The following is a 20,338-nucleotide window of genomic DNA, read 5'->3' on the forward strand; positions in this document are numbered from 1 at the left end:
AGCCTGCTCGACTCCGCTCTATCGCTGTAGCGGTAGTTATTTTGAGCTGAATCTTGCACATCGAAGAAGCCTGAATAAGGGGAACCCGGTGTAGGCATTCCACGAGGGTCATTGTGCCCATCCCGAGCATAGCTTTCGCCGTCGGTTGGAGCAGGAGGATATGACCACCCTCACCAAGCTGCACCTCTCTAGAGAATCCCGTGATCGGAGATCGAGTGAAATCGAGTACCTCCTGGCCAAGTCATAGAATAGCCACCATTGAAAAATGCCGTCGCTCAGATGGGGTTCTCCATGCCGGGAGCCATAGTTGTTCCTGGAGGTGCAGCTGGACTAGGACTTGTTCCTCTTGTCAAAGTGTTGTTGCTCGACCCAAGCCCTCGCTTCATCATCTTGCCCAGGACGGTGACCAGCTCGCAAGCATCGGAAAACATGTCGTCATCCATGCCCTCGGTCGCCTCATAGACCTCGGATATAGCATCTTTGGCCAATTTTCGGCTCCCGTCAGCGTCGTGCACACACTCGTAGAGGAACGCGGCGTATTCAGTCTTGACGGAGAGTCGTAATGAATGCGATCCCCAGAGATGTTGGTCAGCTAGGGCAATCGCCTCCTTGAAGTACTTGTGCGCTTCGGGGAGGTAATCTCTCGGCGGCTCGAGGAAAGCGGCGGGTTGGTCGGAGCCGGTTCGAGGAGCGAAACCCGGCGGAGGGTTCACTGGACCGCCTTCGAGGGCATGTGTGGGCTGTATTGAGCCCTGGGATGAGTTCCAATCCTCCCTCGCAAGTCCTTTGCCCTTGTCCAACCTTGGTGGGGTCAATCCGGCCATTGTGTCCGGAGTTGCGATGCCCATGGTGGACACTGCAGGTTTGTTGTGAAACAGGACGAAAATGTGGTAGAACGATGCTCGTAGCTTGTACGCCAATACCCGGAGTTCTGTATGGTTTCCCACCATGGGAATCACATATTGCTGGAGCATCACTAGGCCCTCTCTCGAAAGCCATATGATGTGAAAAATGAGGTCGAGAGATTGAGGCGCGCGGGCGGCATCGGGTCTACGCTGTTTCTTCGCTGTGACCAGTTGCTCTGCAAGGCTTAGAGAGAGTCCGAGGATCTTGTAAAGCATTGAAGACAAGAGGGGATTGTCAGTTTCGACGGTTTTTGCCCATTTTCCGAGGAACTTCTGGTCAACTTCGGAGGAAGCCATGAGCAGTTTGTCCGCACGTCTGCGGCGGATGAGATGGCGCAGATGAGTATTACGGATTCTGTAGTCCTGATGAACAAGGGGCAAGCCCAGAGCGAGAAAGTCGGCTAGGATTCGCCGGAATTTCGCCAATGATAATTGAGTGCCGTTCTCTGTGCTGATTCAGAGCCGCTCAGCAGAATGGCGTAGGCAATGGCTGAGTGTGAGCCGCGGGCAATAGTGAATGAGCCAATTATGAGAGCTGCGGAAAGCTCGAGGATGAGAAGATATCCGGGGAACAGAACAAGCCGATTACGTTTTTTTTTTTTTATCTTTGGCCTGATGGTGAGACTGAGTTATGCCGGTTGTCAGTGACTACGGGCACCGATCGCATTGAGTGTAATCTGGAAGAAATGAGTACTCACAGGTATAATACATTACTAGTAAGTACTTAGTGAGGGAGTCCGATCGGTCGACCAATTGGCAACTTGCTAGGCGCAGAAATCGATTATTCAAGTGAGAGCGGGATGAGGCTCAAGTGAGAAGGTGAATGATTGAGTAGTCTTTTCGCAAATAGCATGACGATAACGCTCAATGCTTGGGTCGATTGTCGTCGAGAAACCTTTTGAGGACAGGCGTAGACAGAGGTAACCCGATGGGCTACGAGGGCGATCCCTGGGAGAATAAACGAGTGTCAAAGGGTAATGCCGGCGTAGGAGGCGGTGAAGAGCGGGCGTGGACGTGAGCGTGGGCGTGGCTGCGGGGGCGGGACTAGGTGCCAAACGTCTGTCAACGTCAAGATGGGAGTAGGCGAAATGGAATCAGACGGAATGAGACGGCTGGCAGCAGTCACAGTCGTGGAATTGAGGTGTGACGAGGTAGTGTGTTGGATGTCGGGCTATGAAGGCATCTCGACAGTGGTTGAGGACGAGTTGAGGAACAGCAGCGATGCAGGTAAGTTCTGAGACGGGTTCGGGCGATGTAATGTAATGTAAGGTAATGTAGGTAGCTGCAGGTTATATGTGCCCTAAAGGAGAGCTTGCAGACAAAGGCGCAGAGGACTGGGGCGTACGGTCGTATTGTGCATGAACGAGTGTGGGCCTTTGCGAGAGCTGCTGCGCGGTCTGGCCGTAAGGTAGTGTAGAGCTTGGAGAACCGAGGCCAACTGGGAATGGAGGCACTTCCTGAGGTACTGATACGGATGAATGACGAAGTCGCCCAACAGGTACCGTACAGGTTATGGTGGCTGCGCGATAGGTTGCCTGAGTATGGAGTCTTTGGACACCAGGGGTCGGTTGGTTATGAGGTGAGATGAGAAGTAGGAGCAGCAATGACGGCCGTGGGCGATGTCGTACAGAGGCGAGAGGCAGCGAATGAAGTCGGGGTATTGTAGGTTGGATGATGGGGGCAAGATGCTGCAAGATGAGTTGTCCACCCTTCGGAAGACGCGCGCACCGTGTGAGTTAAGGCTTGATGGTGATTGAGGTGGTAACCCCGGCGGTGGAATCGAGTGTGAATACGGGTGTTGGATTGGGCGCGAGTGACATCAGCTTTGAATTGCTTGGTACGCTGGGGCTGAAAAAGCCAAGTATTCGTATGGAAAGGTAAGGTTCTTCAACCGAGCGATGAGAAAGGAAGAGAAAGGGAAAAAAGAGATGGTCTGGAGCTGGAATTGGAGCTGGAGCTTGGGCTGGAAAGCTGGAGCTGGACGGAGGCAGGAAACAGCGTGGGAACAAGGCTTGCAAGTGTGCAAGTCAAGGTATCCCATCCGTAAGCCAAGCTCAGGCACAGTTTCCCACGAACTTGGACGGGGACACGGGGGGTAAAAAAGATGTCCGCGCTAAAGCGTGATCCCTGCGGCCCGCTTGACTTTTGAACTGTGAAATGGGAACTGGCGCTGGCAATTCAATTGCGAACTTGCCCACTTGCCCCAGGCCCCCAGCACGGCAAGCCCAATGAGCCAGACACATCACCAAGGTGGGAGCGAAGACGGGAATCCTTCCTGGTCACTCTTTCGCGCTGCTTGCCTCGCCTCCACCGGCCCTCTCTTCCTCTCATCGGCATTCTTCCTCTTCCAGTCCGCTCTCCGGACAAACGGCAGCCAAGCTGACTTGACCTCAGTCATTGATTTATCCTACGAGTATGGAGTATCCGTTCTTACTCTAGGCATTGCGACGTGCTTCTGCCCCGCCAGTCACTCGCCATCCAAGCTTTCCACATGACCGCGCTACAGGACCAAGCGCCGTTCATCTGAACCCTAGGTCTAGGATGCTTTCTGATCTGAATTGACGCCGACGACGCGATAGCGCCGCGCTTTCCTTCTAACGCGCGGGAACACGCTCCGAGACAAGCCGACTAGCTAACTAATTACCCCAAGGGTTCACGGGGTCTCAACTTTCGACTTTCGAGTATCCTTCATTGACCAGCAGCTTGCTCGGCCGGACTAAAACCCTCTATCACTACGAGTATACGTAGACAATGTCTTATTCGGCCCTCGAGACAGACCGGAGCCTCTTCCAATTGTTGCGACGAAGACGACCAAATTCGACGCTACACGATCCTCACTTCCGGACCATCTTCTCACACTTTTCCCGTCATATCAACAATACCACGCCGGTCTGAGACACGGGAGATGCTATCTCGCTTGATGCGCACAAATCAGCCTAGATTTCTGATTTGCTTGCTTTTCCTCCCTTGTCGGAATCTATCTTTCGTGTCACTCTGAGACTTCGCCATGCGCCCACACAGACAGGCGCAAATGCGCAATGCGCTCTGGTGGCCCACTGCCGGCGAATCGATATCGGTTGTATGCTCCCCACGCAAGCCTGCTTCTGGCTGTGCCCAGAGTCTTTGATGCAGCCTACGGATACGCAAGCAAAGGCAAAGCAAGGGGCCCAAAGGCGCACAACGTGGCCGGATGTCGACTATCGAGTACCATATCCTTTCCATCGCCCTCGCCCTCGAATAGCAATGAATAGCCCGTGCGACTGTTCACCCTTGTCAGTCTGGGGGTTTCAGATTACCCAGCCCACGTCCCGAAACAAATGCTGCTCGGACATCGTGGTGTATTCACCGATTCAGGTTGCACAATGCCGTCTTGTACGAGTAAGACTGGGTTAAATGGCACAAGTCGTCCGTCGTGGAATAACTTGTGAAGTTGTGCTCCACGATGTTTCCACCAAAAAAGGGTACGTACCGCTTACTCGACCCACCAGCGTTTGGCAGTGGCCCCTCCAGCTTCTATCCGGGTCGCTCTAGTCTGTTCTCGGCTTAGCGTCCAACTTTTCTTGATCGCCTTCTGATCTAACCAACGGAACGCGGCGCGCTTTCTCAAGCAGGGAAAACGTCCCCTTTCCGCTCGACTCAACTCTCGGCATCCCAGCCACCTCTTTTTTCGCTGTACCAAAAGTCCAAAGAGTGAGGAATCCCCCTACTGGTACTTGCAGTCGCGATTCGCCGACCTTATGTGCGGCCTCCCAGAGGCCTCAATGGTGCCAGCGCATAAGTCAATGGCCTCGCTGCGCCTGACAACTCCGCGTAAGGCAATTCCATCTCAGCGCTCCAGGGAATACCTCGCACTGTTACGCCACGCCAACACATGAGTGCTGATGAATATCGCGGATTGTTATAGTGACTAGAAGAATGAACCTGGATCTGGCAAGCATATGGCCCATTACCAACCTCACGCTTGGCCATGATCAATGCGGCCGCCCCTCCTTCTCAGTCCACCCTGTGTATCTATTCTTCACCGAATGGCGTTCGATCTCTAGGAATTTAAGAAACCCAACATACCGCTTACATACTGAAGCTCGGCCTGACCATTGCAGAAGTGAGCAGCAGCAGCAACAGGCAGCACTAGAACAGGCGGTGAAGAATAGGCCTCCAGTTCCTTGCGGCTATGTCATCTATGTCATCTTGGAGTTACGATTTCTTGTCTCTTGATGGGTCCACCTCCACTCCGCCTTGTCAAGTGTCAAGATATGATGCGAGCTCTTCCGGGGTGGCGAGCGATACTATGTGTAAGTGGGTGCAGACAAAGACTACAGGTGTAAGCGTGCCTTGTGACATGGCCTACCAACTTCTGTACGTGTCTTCAACATAATGAATTGAGGTCGCAGTACAAACGCATCCTCTCGGTGTGTGTTGTCAACACAGGCGTGAGCGGCCGTCGTACTTTCTGCCAGCCTCAACGTCGCGCACTCCGCCACAATACTGTACGACCTCGTCATCTCACTCGGGGTCGAACTCGCTTCTGAGCTGCGTTACGCTGCGATTCTGAGATCATGAGCCTGTAGCCCTATATGCCACGATCACAGCCTCGATGCCGGGTGAGGTTTAAGATAAGCCAGCCATTCTGCAACCCCTTGGTCGTGTCGACTTGCCTCATTACAGCGCGAGAGACATCATGACGTTTTGTCGGGCACACATTTTGGAACGTGGATGCATTCATCAGACAGTGCAACACACCCTTTTGCCAGTTGTCTTTCGGACAACATATGAAGCTGAATGACAAGCATTCTCCCCCCCCCCCCTGGTGTTCTCCTTTCTTCTCGAATCAGAGCAAAAGATTCCGTTTGAGACTCTGCGTCGTTTGGTTCCTGGTTCCTGGCCGCGGTAACCACCGTTTGCTTCCCGGAGCGGGACGTTGCAGCTTCCGAACGACCCGCGGCCCGCGCGTCCTGCTTGTCAGATTTCGTAGATCTCGGTGCTTCGGCTTGGGTTTGGTTTCCTCCTTTTTTTGGGCTTCTTTGGTGTACCTCGCCTCCGGCTCGAGTTCCATCTAGGTTAAGGGGAGGAAGGAGGCTTCCTACAGCTTCTCAAGCGGTGTTGTCTGGTAGGATCGAGGTGACGCCGTAGCTTGCGGTTTGGTGCCCGACGAAGGCAAACTGAACTGACGTTGTTATATTTGCAAGATAGGGGGGGGGCTACAAATAGATGCCCTCTCGGTCTGTGTTTCTCAATTGTGCTTTCAATCTCTTGGGTCTTGTAGTCGTTGATCCGACATAATTACATTCATTTCTTACATGCCTGTCAAGATACCTACAAGGCAGCCTCAACATTCGTTCCCAAGTCTGCTCTTGACCCTCTCAGCTGCAACTTTGCCGAAACACCTTGACAATCGCAAAGTCGTACAAGTCGAAGAGAATCTGTCAACTAGAAAAGCTACTCGTCCAGGCGCCAAGTCTCAAGCACACTCAAGAGGCACGAGACCAACCACTTCTCCCGGATCACATCATATTCAAGTACTCACCCACCACTACTTACGCCAACTACAAGCTCATAATGTGCCAATACTACGCCCACGCCTTCACGTGCAAGCACCTCTCCTTCACGTTTGCCCGCTTCTGCCAACCCGCGAGCCTCATTCAGAAACCCTGCGCCAAGAGGCAGGTATGGCAGACCATTGGCCTTGACGACGCCTGTGAGGAGTGCTTTACTTGGTTCCCTGATCAGTATCCGTGCCGCAGGCCGCGGTATCAGTGAGCTCGATGGGTAATGGGCTGTTGTCGTAGATTGATGACATAGACCGAGGCGGGTTAGGAGGTTGTCATTTGGCTGGTTTCCCAATGACATGGTGGTCATTTTGTAGAGGTTTGGAGTTTTTTACAGAGACGTTAAGCTATTTCAAGGCTTTTTTTTTTCCTTCTTTGGATTCTGGAGTTATCTGTAGTCACTGTGTTCGGCGTCAATAATGGGTTGTGAAAGGTGAAAAAGTTTAGAGGTCAGAATAGGCATCTCGCAGGCGATGAAAGGGATCAGACGACGTAGACAAAGTCAAGATGTAGAGAATAGAGAGTGCGGGATACACCCTCCTAGAGAACGCCACTTAATAGTTGAAAATCACAACCCAAAAGTTTGAGACCTGCACGGTGTGCTGAATGTTTTAGTAACTCGACATGACCGTCATAATTCTGTGTGCCTATAACATCTTCCAAACATATAACCATGCGCCGCTCTGTAAGTGGATCAAGCATTGACGGATGATGGCGATGGTATGCAATTTACGCAAATCTTGGCCCAATCCAGCCATATAAAACCTACGCGACTTCAATATCATCACTGGCGGCCTTTCGCTCATGCGAGGCTTCCGGCTGAGCCGATGCTGGCCTCTTCACACTTGCTCTACCAATCTTGGGCTTAGATCAAACTTTTCATCTAGCTGCTTGCAAAGAAGATGTGTCAATGTTACACATCGCTACTCACAACGGCATATATATGATATGTTGTGATATCAGCATATGCCAGTACAGAAGTCTTCTTAGTATAACGAAGGCATCATCCTTCTCTGTTTCGTCATTAGAGTATTCGGGATTGATTGCTTTCAGAATTGTGCTGAGGGATGGGGAAAAAGAGACGATGGGTGATATGGATAGATAATAAAGATACTATGAGCTTTTGGCGATACGGTGGCCCCTTCCTTCTCACTGCGATGAAGCATAACGCTCGTCTTTTCCCGAGTCATCAAGCCAAACAAACGACTTTGGTGTCTCTTTTGTTCAGATAGCCGTCTCTATATATTTATTAGGTGGCATCACAAAATCCTACCTGCCTCAAGTACCTCAAGTCCGATCCGGAAGGAGCAGAAGGGTGCTCACACTCCTCCGTACCTTTCACATCTGACCACGAACAAGGCCATATAGGCCCCGTCTATCTCATTCCAGTCACCAGCCAGCAGGCGCCCTCTAGGTCGGGGGTCAGGTCAAACTGGCTGGGTGGTGGAGTGGTTCATGGTCAACAACCAATTTATACGCCAACCAGCCTACTCGACGACAGGCTTAGCGAAGAGTACCCGAGTTCGAGTCCCAGAATGAGCACCATAAAACCCCCAGCATGAGCGCCGGAGATGTAGCCCCCAGTTCAGCACCGGGGGGGGTGAACTCTTTTTGCCATTTCGGTCAATGCTGGTCCATGTGTTTTTTTTCCTCAGTGTTTCGTAGACCCGTTTTGATGTTGTTGTACCTAGCTGATTTTGCTCTCACTTGTTTAATCAGTATAGAGCGACGAAGCAAGGTCTCGCTCGATGCGGTGTTCAAGGTGGCTGATGACCTAGTAGAAATTCCTTGCCAATGTCAATAGTTGGCACATTTTGAAATATACAGCAGCCTAAATTTGACTGTATCCACTCTCCTTTACACTCCCATGGTGCCTCTAGCTTAGAGCTGGACACCCACCTAGGCTGAAGGAGATCTCCAAGTAGATAGTGATATTTGAGAACTCTCGGTAAATGCCGCTTCACGCAACTCAACAAATGCGATGCCTGAGCTATACCACAAATTTCTCCAGATGGTAGACATCGTCTAATAGAGACAACCTGCCGTCTCTTGCATTCTGACACCATTCCAAGGAACCTGGGTTCTGCCATGTAAGAAACGTACCTTGGTCCTATCAAGTATGAAGTCCAAGGTCGCCTTTACCTCGCTGCCATTTACCCACCCGAGGTTTCCCTGAATAGTCTAGAAATAGTACATCGAGGCCAAGAAAGCCAGAGGCTAGATAACAAGGCACACAGTCCACGTTATCGTACCTTTCTGCTGCTCGTTGCTCGCGTGAACCCGTTCTCATCCCGATATCGCTTGACAGATGGTACATGAACCATTAAGATACGGCAGTCTCATAGCCAAAGAGGAATGGCTAGAAAAAGGTACGTGTTACATCAAATCGACTTCTCTTCCACGTTGCAGGCCCAGACTAATTAGCTGCGTGTAAGAGTAAACGTGACAATACCCTTCCCAACTCACATACACTCCAAGCCAACCGAGACACTTCTCTCCCCCAAACTAAAATCAAGAAAGACCTTGATATATCCTACTACAACACCCTGACCATCAATCCCCCTTTCCCAACGTCCGAAGTCCAACCCCCCCCACACCGACGCCCCCACCAACCCCCACAACCGCCCCAACTCCACAACAGCACCACCAAAAAACGAAACATCACGATGAATATCCACCACCACCATCCACAATAACTTCAACAAAAAACATACAACACCAGGTATTCGCTGGTCGTCACCGACCCAACTACTAATCCGGCCCTCATTGGCTTATCTATGGGAGAGCGGACGGGATCCCGAGTTTTCCAATGGGTATGGTCGTATGTGGTAGTACCAAGGCACTTGGCGGATCATGACGGGCAATCGGGAAGAGCACCAGCGCCTGGTGGTTGGCAATGGACCACGGAACCTGCACATACAAGGCGACTTGAATGAAATGATGGAAAGAGAAACGAAAGGAGAATCTGTTTGGGGTAAGGGAAGCGGTGGTTCAGCGGTGGATTGTTCTTCGAGTATGGGCCTATCTTGCGCGGGTAGGTACCTTAGATCATGCAACGCCTCGGCATTCGAAACTACCATGTTGTTGACTTGAGAGAAGCACTACCTCTCTTTCAACTGTGGGGGGCGCTGGACTAGCATGTCACGACTGATTGGTTTCTCGCCTTAATTTATCCAGCAGAGGCTTGACGGAACGAAGCCACCACCAAGACCAAAAACAATGCGCTGAAATGGGGAATCTTATAATTCTGGCCCCCTCTTTCCCATGATGGGGGGTATCATCTCGAAACTATGTCAAAGTAATAGTAAACAAAAAAATCCCAACTCCCTTTTGTCGATCATGGGTATATAAAAAGAAGATGAAAAAAATATTGCCTTCCAATCCAAAAACCTCTCCTCCAAAGTTGACTCCCGCTTATAGTTTAAATCCATGACGGAACCTTCATCCGGGCATGCGTAACAGCTGCCGGTTTCCGTCGTCGGCTGCCAATGTGCAGAGACTCCCCCGTCTCGTTCTCGGCCAGATCCTCAAAATGCTGGTGTCCAACCGTGATAAGTTTGATAATGTTGCCGAAAGCAACCGCCACCGATGCCGTGCCGACCTTGACAATAGGACCCAGGTCCGGAATAATGAGATGCGAACCCATCTCGTAGTCTTCATGAAGGGGCCTTGTTTCGTAGATCTCCTCCCGCCCCAGTTCTGAAGCCACCCATACCTCCCAATTGTCCTGCGATCTGTTTGGTCGCTTCTCTATCCTTTGATACATCCTGTGACGGAGACCACCGGTTGTTGTTGGAGACGACTCGCCACTGCTGGATCCGCCATCGTACACTTCCCTCCGGACGCCCACGAGGAACCCGTTTGGCAGAGCTTCCCATGTCCCTGGATTAATAATCTCCCTCTTCGACTCAATGGTCTCAGCCCACGCACTACAGCTGCGACTGGGCGGCGAACTCGTATTGCGGAAGCAAATGACGTTGCCTTCTTCCTTTGGTGTAAAGGTGTGAATCACGCAGTCGCCTTTCTCCGCATGTGTGTACGCGATACCGAATGACACAAGCCCAATCGAACCGCATTGAGGTTTTCTTCGTGACGAGTGAAAGCATCTCAAGGACCGCGGTTGAATTGGATCCGTCTCAAAAGTGTGAAGCAGCGCCTTCGTCTTTGCATCAACCAGGTCAACTGTGTTAGACCTCGCCACAAGAAACGAGCCGAGTGCCGACAGCGGCACTACCTGGGATGCTCCGCGGTCATCGGCTGTGTGCACGTCGAGACTTTGCGAGATCCAAGTATCGTCTCGCTGCTGTGTCGCGACGTGTATGCAGCCTTTTCTCGATGCCGTTAGAATAGACAGCTGCGCGGTGCCAGTGGGTGCGATCTTCTGTACGAGTGGACGAACCGAGACCAAAGGGCTCTTGCAGATGGAGAATTCCATGGGCTCATTTTGACCAGGAACAATTTGTATCATTGTTCCGTTTCGTCGCACGATCACAAGTGGGCTTGTAAAGTCAAAACTCGGCGTGCCAAAGAAGAATCCCTCAGGCTTCTCGTTCCTCTGAAGTTTCAAATCAACCGGAATCGGCTGGCTCCATCGGTGCTCAACCAAGTTCCATAGGAAGACCTTGTGGGGGGAACACAAGGCCAACCAGCTAGACTTTTTGTCCGTAGCAACTGCCTGTACCGGAAAGGGGTCCTCGGGGGGTGCTTCGATGTCGGCCAGCGAGTAGTCTCTCACGCCCGACCTGACATCCCAAACACGAATTGAGCGGTCCAGACCGACAGAAATAATATGTCCGTCGTATGACGAAGTCATCAGAGCAACATCCAGGGAATGAGCCTCTGGTAAAGATTCAATGGCCAAAAGGGGTTTATCTCCCATATCGTCGTTGCGTCTCGACTCAGCATCCTCTCCCCATAACAGGTAGTTCATGAGAAGACGGACGGCGGACAGAATGAAAAGCACGGTGACGAGAAAGTGCTTCAGGTGATGATCGATGAAGTCATAAAGAGCCGGGAGTAGTGGGCGCTCGGGCGCGACGGGTGTGCGATCCGCACCCTTGAGGACGAATACTAGAGGGTCATATACCCGAGCGATGTAACTGTGGGATCTAGGCTTGATGACGTTGATAACCTCGCGAGCGCTTTCGTGGTCTTGAAGCCGAAGCCAAGACGTTGGGCTGCGCGCCTGGTGAATGTCGAGCAGCAGTGAGTTCTTCGGTTGGCTGAAGCTGACTGTGTCTCTGGAGATCCTGAATATCCCACGCGCCAGTCGGACAAAGGTGTCATTCTCGAAAAAGTGCCACTGAGCAATCAAAACAAACGTGATCATGATGACGGTACCCGCGATGCGCGTAGACAGAGCAATCTTGCCCTGAAGCATTGCCTCGAAGCAGCTCCTTTTTGCTGGAAGCTGGTCCTGCCCATATCTGTTATTTTTCAGTGATGCCTTTGCAAGCGCGTCACTGAGCTCTGTCCGTCGCACATCCACACTGAGAACAGCAAGGAAGAAGGTCGATGAGTAAAAGAAGTCAAACACAATAGCAACGGCCACGAATGTGCAAAAGGCGGACACACCCGGTGATACCACTTTCGACAGTCCCCATAAGATGAGCACGTTTTGTGCCGAGCTGGCCAGCGCAACATGTGCCGTTTCTCCGAACGCACGACTAATTCGACTACTCGTGCTGTTCTCCGAGGGAGTCAAGATGACGGCGTTGATAAGTCTGAAAATGTTTTCGAGGCTCATGGAGAGAACCACGACCGGATATGCCGCTTGCGGGATTCCGGATAAGTCTACTCGGAAAACGGCGCAGACAGTAAAACTTGACATGATGGAGACGATAATCTGGACAAAGACCGTGACTATCAGGCCAAACTTGGATTTGACCGCCCGCAACTTGGAAAGGCTGTAGAGAAAGTAGATAGCGACAAGGCCGTATGCCAGCGCCAGAATTACCGTGTCTTGCACGGAAATGGGCATGAACTGGAACTCGTACAGCTGGCTGTCCATACTTTTCCCGTCAGCTGGGTAAGCTGTCCACTTGTCCTTCATCCGATTTGCGAGCAATTCGGCCTTTCTCTCCCACTGGCGACCGACTGGGGAATCGCGCAAGTGGATCAGCGTTATAACGAGGGCGTCGGCGGCCAGAAGTCTTCGATCTTCGAAGCGCTTGCCGCTGAAGACTATTGAGTGTCTCAGAGTGACATTTACCGAGGTCGGTTGCGTCTTCCGCGCATTAACGGTAGATATGATGTCCGAGTCGGAAGCTATGCGTTCATTGGAGCAGGCCCAGTACTGGAGTGGCGAAGAGAAGAACCACGACTGGTTGGTGAGGCCGTTGACGACATGGAATGCATCCCGGTCTCGAGGGGCAAGATCTGCATCTGCATATGGATCGTGGGCCCGAAGGGACGTTACGGGCCGCCGTGGGCTGAAATCTTTGGTGGGACCCAGGAGCTCATCCTGCAATTCAAGCGCGCCCAGTAACACGTCGTGGTCCAATGCTTTCATGTAGCTGCCGTGAACCCAAATGGAGCGCATTATTACGTCAGACTCGGTGCTGTTTTCCTTGAGCGGCTGCGCAGCAGTCCACACATGATGGGGCAAGTTGGAGGCGCCATTGCTTAGATCTGAGGTGTAGAGGAACGGAAAGGGGTATATGAGGATCGCTGCGACGGTGACGGAGATGATGAGAGTCGTGACTACGTGTCTCGCGGCATATCGACCGTATCGCGCGAAGGCTCGGCGGAGAGGATGGTTCGTAGCAAGGGCTGGAGCTTCCGTCGTTCTGAGGGCAGGTCAGTCAGGACATGCATTTTACAATGGGGCTGATCCATGATGAGTGGCACCAGCCTCGGTCGGAGAAAAGAAGAGATCCATACCCTCGCAAAGGATACAAAAGATACCAAATCATCTGCGGCGATGGTTGCAAGTAGACTTGCAGCGACTGCAGCAGAAGAATTGGGAGGTGGAATTGCAGAGTTGCAGAAGCGGACGCTGCTTAGTTGAGCTTGTGATCCATCCAGTGTTAAACTGCACAGGACAGTAAGGTTGTTGTCGTCGTCGTTATGCAAGTGAAAGTCGTCGTCCTCATGATTCAACTCGACACTGAGCGTTCAGTTGTGACGGTCCAAGAAATCGAACATGCGGAGCGCCGACCGGGGGATCGTTGGTTCAAGGAAGACTCTCAACGCGGGGGAGAGGTACAGAGGAAGCTTCTGCAATGATTAGGGGTCTTTTGGTGGAGGGATGTGGGCGACTGATGTAGAGGTTGCGTGGAAGCGTGACGGGGATGGGACGTGGTCAGTCGGGTTCCACGTTTGGTCGGTCGATCGGGTGTCGGTCGAGGTGTGAAATAATGGAACGACGGCGGCGGGCAGCTGCGACGGGGCCCAAAAAACGCCAGGACAAGACTAATTGTTAGTGTCGCGCTGGTGCTGGGCGAAGGCTTGGAAGACGTTGTGGAAGATTGTGTTAGTCGCAGGAGGAGGGGCGGATCAGGTAGGTTGGGAGGAGACTGGTCAATGTTCACCGGAGGGCCGACTGTAGTCGCTGCTTCGGTGTGAGTGGATGGGTGGTTCGATGGGATTGCAGTGCGGCGCGATGCGGTGCTGGGTGGTGTGGTGCATGCAATCTTGGTCGAGACGAGAGGGATGCGGAGAAATAATATGCGGCCAAGACAAATTAAAACATTTCTGAGCGGATCCCAGCGTAGAGAGGAGAGAGACAGAGAGAGAGAGAGAGAGAAATAGAGGAAGTGCTGTCGTTCGGAAAGGATCAAGTACCCTCGTAGGTGGTGGTAGTTTAAGGTACGGCGATATGATCGATCGGGTGGTGGTGGTAAGTGGGTGGTAAGCTGGAAGAGACGGAGACGTGAACAGAGACAGGACTAGCGACACCACCAGATGGACCAGGAAAGGTGCGATCCAATGTGAGGTAGGGGTGAGGTGCAATGTGCGCGGTTGACGTTTGGTGCTGAGAGTGTGAGGCACAGCTAGTAGAAGGTTCCTTGGGCTAGTTGTGTGTCCGTACCGTGCCGTACCGCGCTAGAATCTCGGAGTGGCCCTCTAGCCTCTAGGTAAAGGTACGGAGTACTGTGTATGCGCTCCCCTCACCTCGCACCTTGGATACTTGGCACAAATAGTGGCCACCTTAGGACTTAGGTGAGGGATCAGGTAGCTAGACCGGCAGACGGCGGTACACTACTGAGTATTGGGCAGGTATCTTTCGGGGGGGAGGTGGAACCGTGGAACCTGCCGATGGTGGTGGCTTGGTGGCAGCATCTGTCGGGGAACATGGGACGACTTTCCCTACAATGTGAGGTGACTTGCGCTCTTCAACCCCTGTAACGCGCACAGGAGACAGACATCCTCAACCTGAGATTCAAAATGCGACCTGCAGGGTCGAAGAATGAAGTAACCGTAGACGCACTTGAGTCTGGGGGAAGGGGGAAAGATGGAGCGACAATCGATGACTCTGCTCGCCCTGATGTTTCGGTACTCGGAGTGCCTCTGAGACCTGGAGTAGACTGTAACGACTTGTTAGCTACTTGCAACTTGCAAGCAGCACTCCGTAAAGGCAATAGAATGGAAAGAAAAGCCATGGACCTCATACAGCAGTGACTGCGTGCCAGCGCAAGGGGGGGCCAAGCCAGGGGCGTTTTGGCGTCACTGCCAAGCTGGAGACCGTCCCTGCTCCAGCTCTGGGGTGTCTGATAGGGGGATCGTCCCACTAAAACCTGACACCCCGTCCCACTGGGTACCGGCGCTGACGTCTGCACGTCTTTGGATGGTGAGACAAATCCAAGAGCAGGGAAGAACTTCTTCCATTGCAACAGAAGCAGGAGGGTGAGGGCCACTAGTGATGAGCTACCACGGTATCCGTAGCTTGACCAACCAATGCCCTGCCTGCGTCAAAGAAGAAGCAACACGTCAAACGGTTAGGTTTCTCGAGGAAAACCACCGGACCAGGTATCGAGTCGAGGTGTGCGTCGGTGTGTCGGCACACCAATGGATGGCATGCCGCATAGAGGAGGGGAAACAGACGCAGCCAGAGGAAGAACGATCTGGACCAGAAAACATGGAAAGCTTCCACGGGTATGCAGTAGATATCAAACAATGGAGAAGAAAATAAAGTTGAGGGGCGGTTTGGGGCCTATTTTGGGTCGATGAAAGTTAAACAGCAGCCGGAAAACTTGGGGGATCCTGAGATGAAAGCAAAGCTCGAGACACCTCATAAAGAGACAGGGAAACAAGCACAAGCACCTGGCTTGCACCTTTTGGCTTCCACAAGTCTGCGCTCTGTGTCTCCGAGGGAAGCACTCCGGATGGCCGGCCCCTCTCGCCCACCTTACTGTACCTTTGAGTGAGAGGTGAGGGACAACGTCTTGCGAATGCTGCTTCTGGCTAGCCGCCCACAAACACCCTGTGCCAGTGATGCGTAGAGTCTCAAACATCAGACCTTTGATAAGCTTTCTGCGACATTCCAGAACTGAAGAAGAGTGTCACATTTCCGCTCTTCTCCCCGGCTTTTCCTTTTCCTCATTCTCTAGGTCCTGACTGGGCCACCTGGAACTTCTGGGCCGACCGGAGACTTCTTGAAGGGTTCGGCAGGGCGGCTCGTCTTGGCGTCCAGTAGAATCGTACATCTTTCCACAGTCGGATAATGGTGCCGACGTGGTGGCTTTTTCTCAGTTTTCCATCCAGCCAGCCAGGTCAGGCTCCATTGGTAATGATGGAAGGACACGGATTGGAGCAACTGGCCGCTGGAGCATTGGCGCGCGCTTCTTTGCTGATTCGCCGTTCACGAGTCGTGGCACCCTCCTTCACGTCGTCGAGGACACCTGCTGTCTCGTCTTCGCTTGAATGTCAGGCAGCGCCGCAGCCAAGTTGCCCTAGGGGAAAACTCAATGATGCTTGTTTGGAAGGGACCGGGCGTCCGTGTTTCCTGCAATATTGTTGGATGTGTGTCCGTGTAAGTCAAGCTGCGTGGTTTTTCCAACCTCGTATCGTGGTGGTACGCTCGGTTGGGGTAGCTCGGAGCGGCCATCATCCTGTTCAACTGGGCCCGAGGCCGGTTTGCAAGCGTCAAGTTCCTAGGCGGGCTTCGGCAACATGCCACTCAAAAGGGTCAAGCTCAAAGAACCCTGGAAACATGACTGTGCTGGAACCGGCGAAGCGAAAGGGTCGAAGCCCATGTTTTAGCGGGCATGCTCGTCGAAGTTTCCCATCATCCCGCCCGTGGACGGACCGTGACACTTGGGTGGGAATTTACCCATGTTTGCGTGAAAGAAATCGGTCTTGAGAGGTGTAGGTCCGTGAGCTCGATTGGCGCTGCGACAGCCAGGCACTGTCATCGCCCGCTCTTCTGGAACGCGGATGCTTTCTGGCGAGAACAGTCTGGCATGTGTCGTGTGTGAAGCAAAAGTCGCGTGGCGAGCTCGACGTTCGTAAGTGTGGCCCGGGTAGCATTTCGCGTCAGGGGAGCTGCTTTCGGGTGCCTGATCGACCATGATAGATGCCTCATTGGAGTTGGGGGGCCGACGTGCGATGGAGCTAGATGATCGAAGAATATGATGACGAGGCTTTTGTGCCCGAAGGCTGACCGGCTGACAAGGTCCTTGAAAGGTGGTTGATACCCATTATCCTTGGTAGCGATACCGGTGGCTGCTGATATGAGGGCCGTCGCTGTGGCGTTGGGTTGTTGATGTTGATGTTTATGTTGTTAGCAGAGAAGCTGTGGGTGTATAACCTCACGATGTTTTTTTTTTTTGGGTGTAAGACAGTTGTCAGAGAACCTTTCTAAGCAGACGGAAAGAAAGGGACAGGCCGTTCTATATACCACAAAATGCCCTGGCCAGCATTTGCACCCGCCAACCCAGAATCAGATCTGCCTAAGCTATAATTAATCAGATGGGCAATCTCGCAGCACCAGACTACCAGTCGCCAGCCCAAAAAATGAAGACAAGCAGCAAATGCCAAAAGCAAACACACGGGTTAATCACACCTTGCGTGGGCCATGGGCCGTGGTAAGCTCTCTGAATCACCGGGACTCATCATAATCAGGCCATGAGGACGCTCAAAGTGGCCTGACTTCCCACTCGCGCCGTCTTCCTCATTGGCTCCGCTACCTTTTGCCCTGTGCGGTTGGCACCACCTTTCCCGAATCCCTCCCCCTCCAGGGCCCGTAAGGAACGGGACCCTCGTGCAGCGTGCCTCGTGCAGCGTGCCTCGTGCTCCCAACCTAAGTCCCAAAGTCCCATCCCACAACAGGACCCCTTCCCGCCCTGCCCGCGTTTAACCCCCCGTGCCCCCCTTGATTCCCGTGCCCGGGCAGCATTCGGCAGACAAATCCCGGGTATCTTCACCAAACCCAATGCCAATGGTAGGTGACCCTTGCGCTCACGTGGAGGGAGCATCGCATTCTTTCTTATTTGCGTTTTTGGTAGGCCCGAATTCCGGGGTACGCTTTCTGCGCCGGCTGTGAATGCGAACGGGATATTGGGGCCTGGCACGCGTACACGGGGCGGTGCGGTGCGGGTGCGCGGATGCGGAATTTTGAGTTGGACGACATGGGACTGCAAATTATCTAAACCGCATGGGATCAATTTAGACATTCGATATTCTTAAACGTATTTGATAGCTTCAATTTACAGTTCAAAACAAAATAGATCAAGTCCAACGTTGACACCCAATGGCAGGTAACTACTCTATGGGAACCTCGCACTCAAGTGACCCATCGCAGCAATTCTCGCAAATGCTCCAGCTGCAACCTTAGTCATGCAACCACACACACACCTCATTCTTACACTCACCATCTGTACCTACGTCATTGTTCAGTACAAAGCGTGAGTGAGTGAGCGGCCGACTATCACCGTCCCAACCAGAGGCAAAGGGAATAATGACCTCACAAGACCACGCGGTCCCAGAGGAGGACCCCTTGGCCGAGCTCATCACCACCTACAACGAGCTCAACGGCGCCCTCATCGAAGAACTGGACGAGGAGCCGAGCCCCCTCGAGTTCATGCGCTACGTCGCCCGCAACACCCCCTTCGTCGTCCGTGGCGCGGCCTCCTCGTGGCAGTCGAATAAGACGTGGGATAAGGACTATTTGCTGCGCATGTTTAAAGATCAGACTGTGAATGTTGCCGTGACACCTTTTGGGTGAGTTTTGAAGAAAAAAATCTGTGCCCTTTCTCCTCATTTTGGATGGAGGTGAGATTTTTCACGATCCTCGACTTACACGGTTTCTTCACACGCAGCAATGCAGACGCTCCAACCGACCATGAAGGAAATGTCGTTTTCGCGAAGCCGCATGAGGAGGATCAGGACTTCGAAGAGTTTCTCAACTATGTAATCAACCAAGAAAAAAGTAAAGATACGGCCTCGGAAGTCAGATATGCTCAAACACGTATGTCATTCCCACGCTTCCAGCTTTCTCACCACCCTACTCTCATCCTCACTTGTCTTCATGTAAACACTTTCATACTGCAGTCACAATGAAAATACTCCAATCGCATCCAAACCTCACTCATTCTCATAGAGTCTCAAATCAACTAACTCCACCCCCAGAAAACGACAACCTCCGCAACGAATACCTCCCCCTCTTCACCCACGTACCCCCTTCCATCCCCTTCGCCCGCATCGCCCTCGACCGCGACCCGGACGCCATCAACCTCTGGATCGGCGCCTCCCGCTCCGTCACCGCCCTCCACAAGGACAACTACGAAAACATCTACGTCCAGGTCCGCGGTCGCAAACACTTTGTTCTCCTCCCACCCTGTTGCCATCCCTGCGTCAACGAGACGGCCCTCGCGCCGGCGACGTATTCTCGTCGCGGAGGAAAAGATGGTGAGCTGGTGTTGAATATGGACCGGGCCGCCAAAGGCGATGAAGCAGAAGAAGGAGAAGAAGAAGAAGAAGAAGAAGAAGAAGAAGAAGAAGAAGAAGAAGAAGAAGAAGAAGAAGAAGAAGAAGAAGAAGAAACGGCAACATCAAATACCATCCCCTTTGCGACGTGGGATCCGGAACAGCCGCATGTCAACGCGACGCCCTACTCTCACCTCCCCGAGCCCGTCCGCGTCACGCTGGAGCCGGGTGACATGCTCTACCTCCCCGCCATGTGGTACCACAAGGTCTCTCAGTCCTGCCCAGAAGACGGAGAAGGCTTCGTCCTGGCCGTCAATTACTGGTAAGCCTATAGATATCCACACATCAGGAGTTGTTACCCCCCGGCATGCTGACTTGACTACCACACCAGGTACGACATGGAATTCAGCGGACCGTTATACCCCCTCAGCGCCTTTGTGAGGAATGTCAGCCTCAAGACAGCACCGGTAACTTCACAAGGAAAGAAAACATAGCACATGAGCAAGCAAGGCCTGAGCATCAGAAATAAGCAGTACTATCGCCTTGATTGAGTCTCTTCTCAATATCAGCACATCCCCCTTTCCGCCATATGTACATTTGTGGTTGTGTTTGTGTGCGGATATACGCCCAGATTACCTAGAAAGGGTGGCGTGGCTCTCTGCCTCGCTCACTGTCGAGAGGCATTCCTTTTCCTCATCGTTTGTTTCATCCTCCACCAGATTTCGGGCTCCATGCAAAGCTCTGGGCTTTACCAGGCCTAAGTGAGTTGATGAAGAAGCCCCCCTTTCCTCCCAACATAAACGCCAGCTATTCGAAGTGAATCATGATACACTAGTTTTCTTTTCCCCGTTCCCGCCCACCTCCACCAAAAGTTTCGTCTTCATTCGCTTTTGCCTTGGTTGTTATGCATATAGTATAATCGCAGGAGACAGATCCAAATGGGTATGCGTTGAGGTGATGAAAATCAGAGGCGGCAAGATGCCTGCCTCCACCAAGGAAATGAGTTCAGGTCCCAACTCC

General features: G+C 52.5%; 3 protein-coding genes across 3 annotated transcripts; 1 reads left to right on the plus strand and 2 right to left on the minus strand.

The window, feature by feature from the left end:
• Window positions 1–275: 275 nt before the first annotated feature.
• N0V96_003790 (uncharacterized protein) lies at window positions 276–1,202 on the minus strand (the record flags this gene model as incomplete). The annotated part of the gene is made up of 1 exon (XM_053190555.2): window positions 276–1,202. The coding sequence occupies one exon, from the start codon at window positions 1,200–1,202 to the stop codon at window positions 276–278; it is 927 nt and encodes a 308-aa protein (XP_053051964.1).
• Window positions 1,203–9,872: 8,670 nt separating this feature from the next.
• On the minus strand, window positions 9,873–13,365 carry N0V96_003791 (uncharacterized protein; the record flags this gene model as incomplete). The annotated part of the gene is made up of 2 exons (XM_053190554.2): window positions 9,873–13,239; window positions 13,334–13,365. The coding sequence occupies 2 exons, from the start codon at window positions 13,363–13,365 to the stop codon at window positions 9,873–9,875; spliced, it is 3,399 nt and encodes a 1,132-aa protein (XP_053051963.2).
• A 4,985-nt stretch (window positions 13,366–18,350) lies between these two features.
• Window positions 18,351–19,644, plus strand: N0V96_003792 (uncharacterized protein; the record flags this gene model as incomplete). The annotated part of the gene is made up of 3 exons (XM_053190553.2): window positions 18,351–18,613; window positions 18,712–18,860; window positions 19,022–19,644. 3 exons carry the CDS (start codon window positions 18,351–18,353, stop codon window positions 19,642–19,644), a joined length of 1,035 nt encoding a protein of 344 aa, XP_053051962.2.
• Window positions 19,645–20,338: the final 694 nt, after the last annotated feature.

This window comes from Colletotrichum fioriniae, assembly GCF_027942845.1.
Source record: "Colletotrichum fioriniae strain IMI 355084 chromosome Unknown scaffold_3, whole genome shotgun sequence".
Taxonomy (NCBI): Eukaryota; Fungi; Ascomycota; class Sordariomycetes; order Glomerellales; family Glomerellaceae; genus Colletotrichum; species Colletotrichum fioriniae.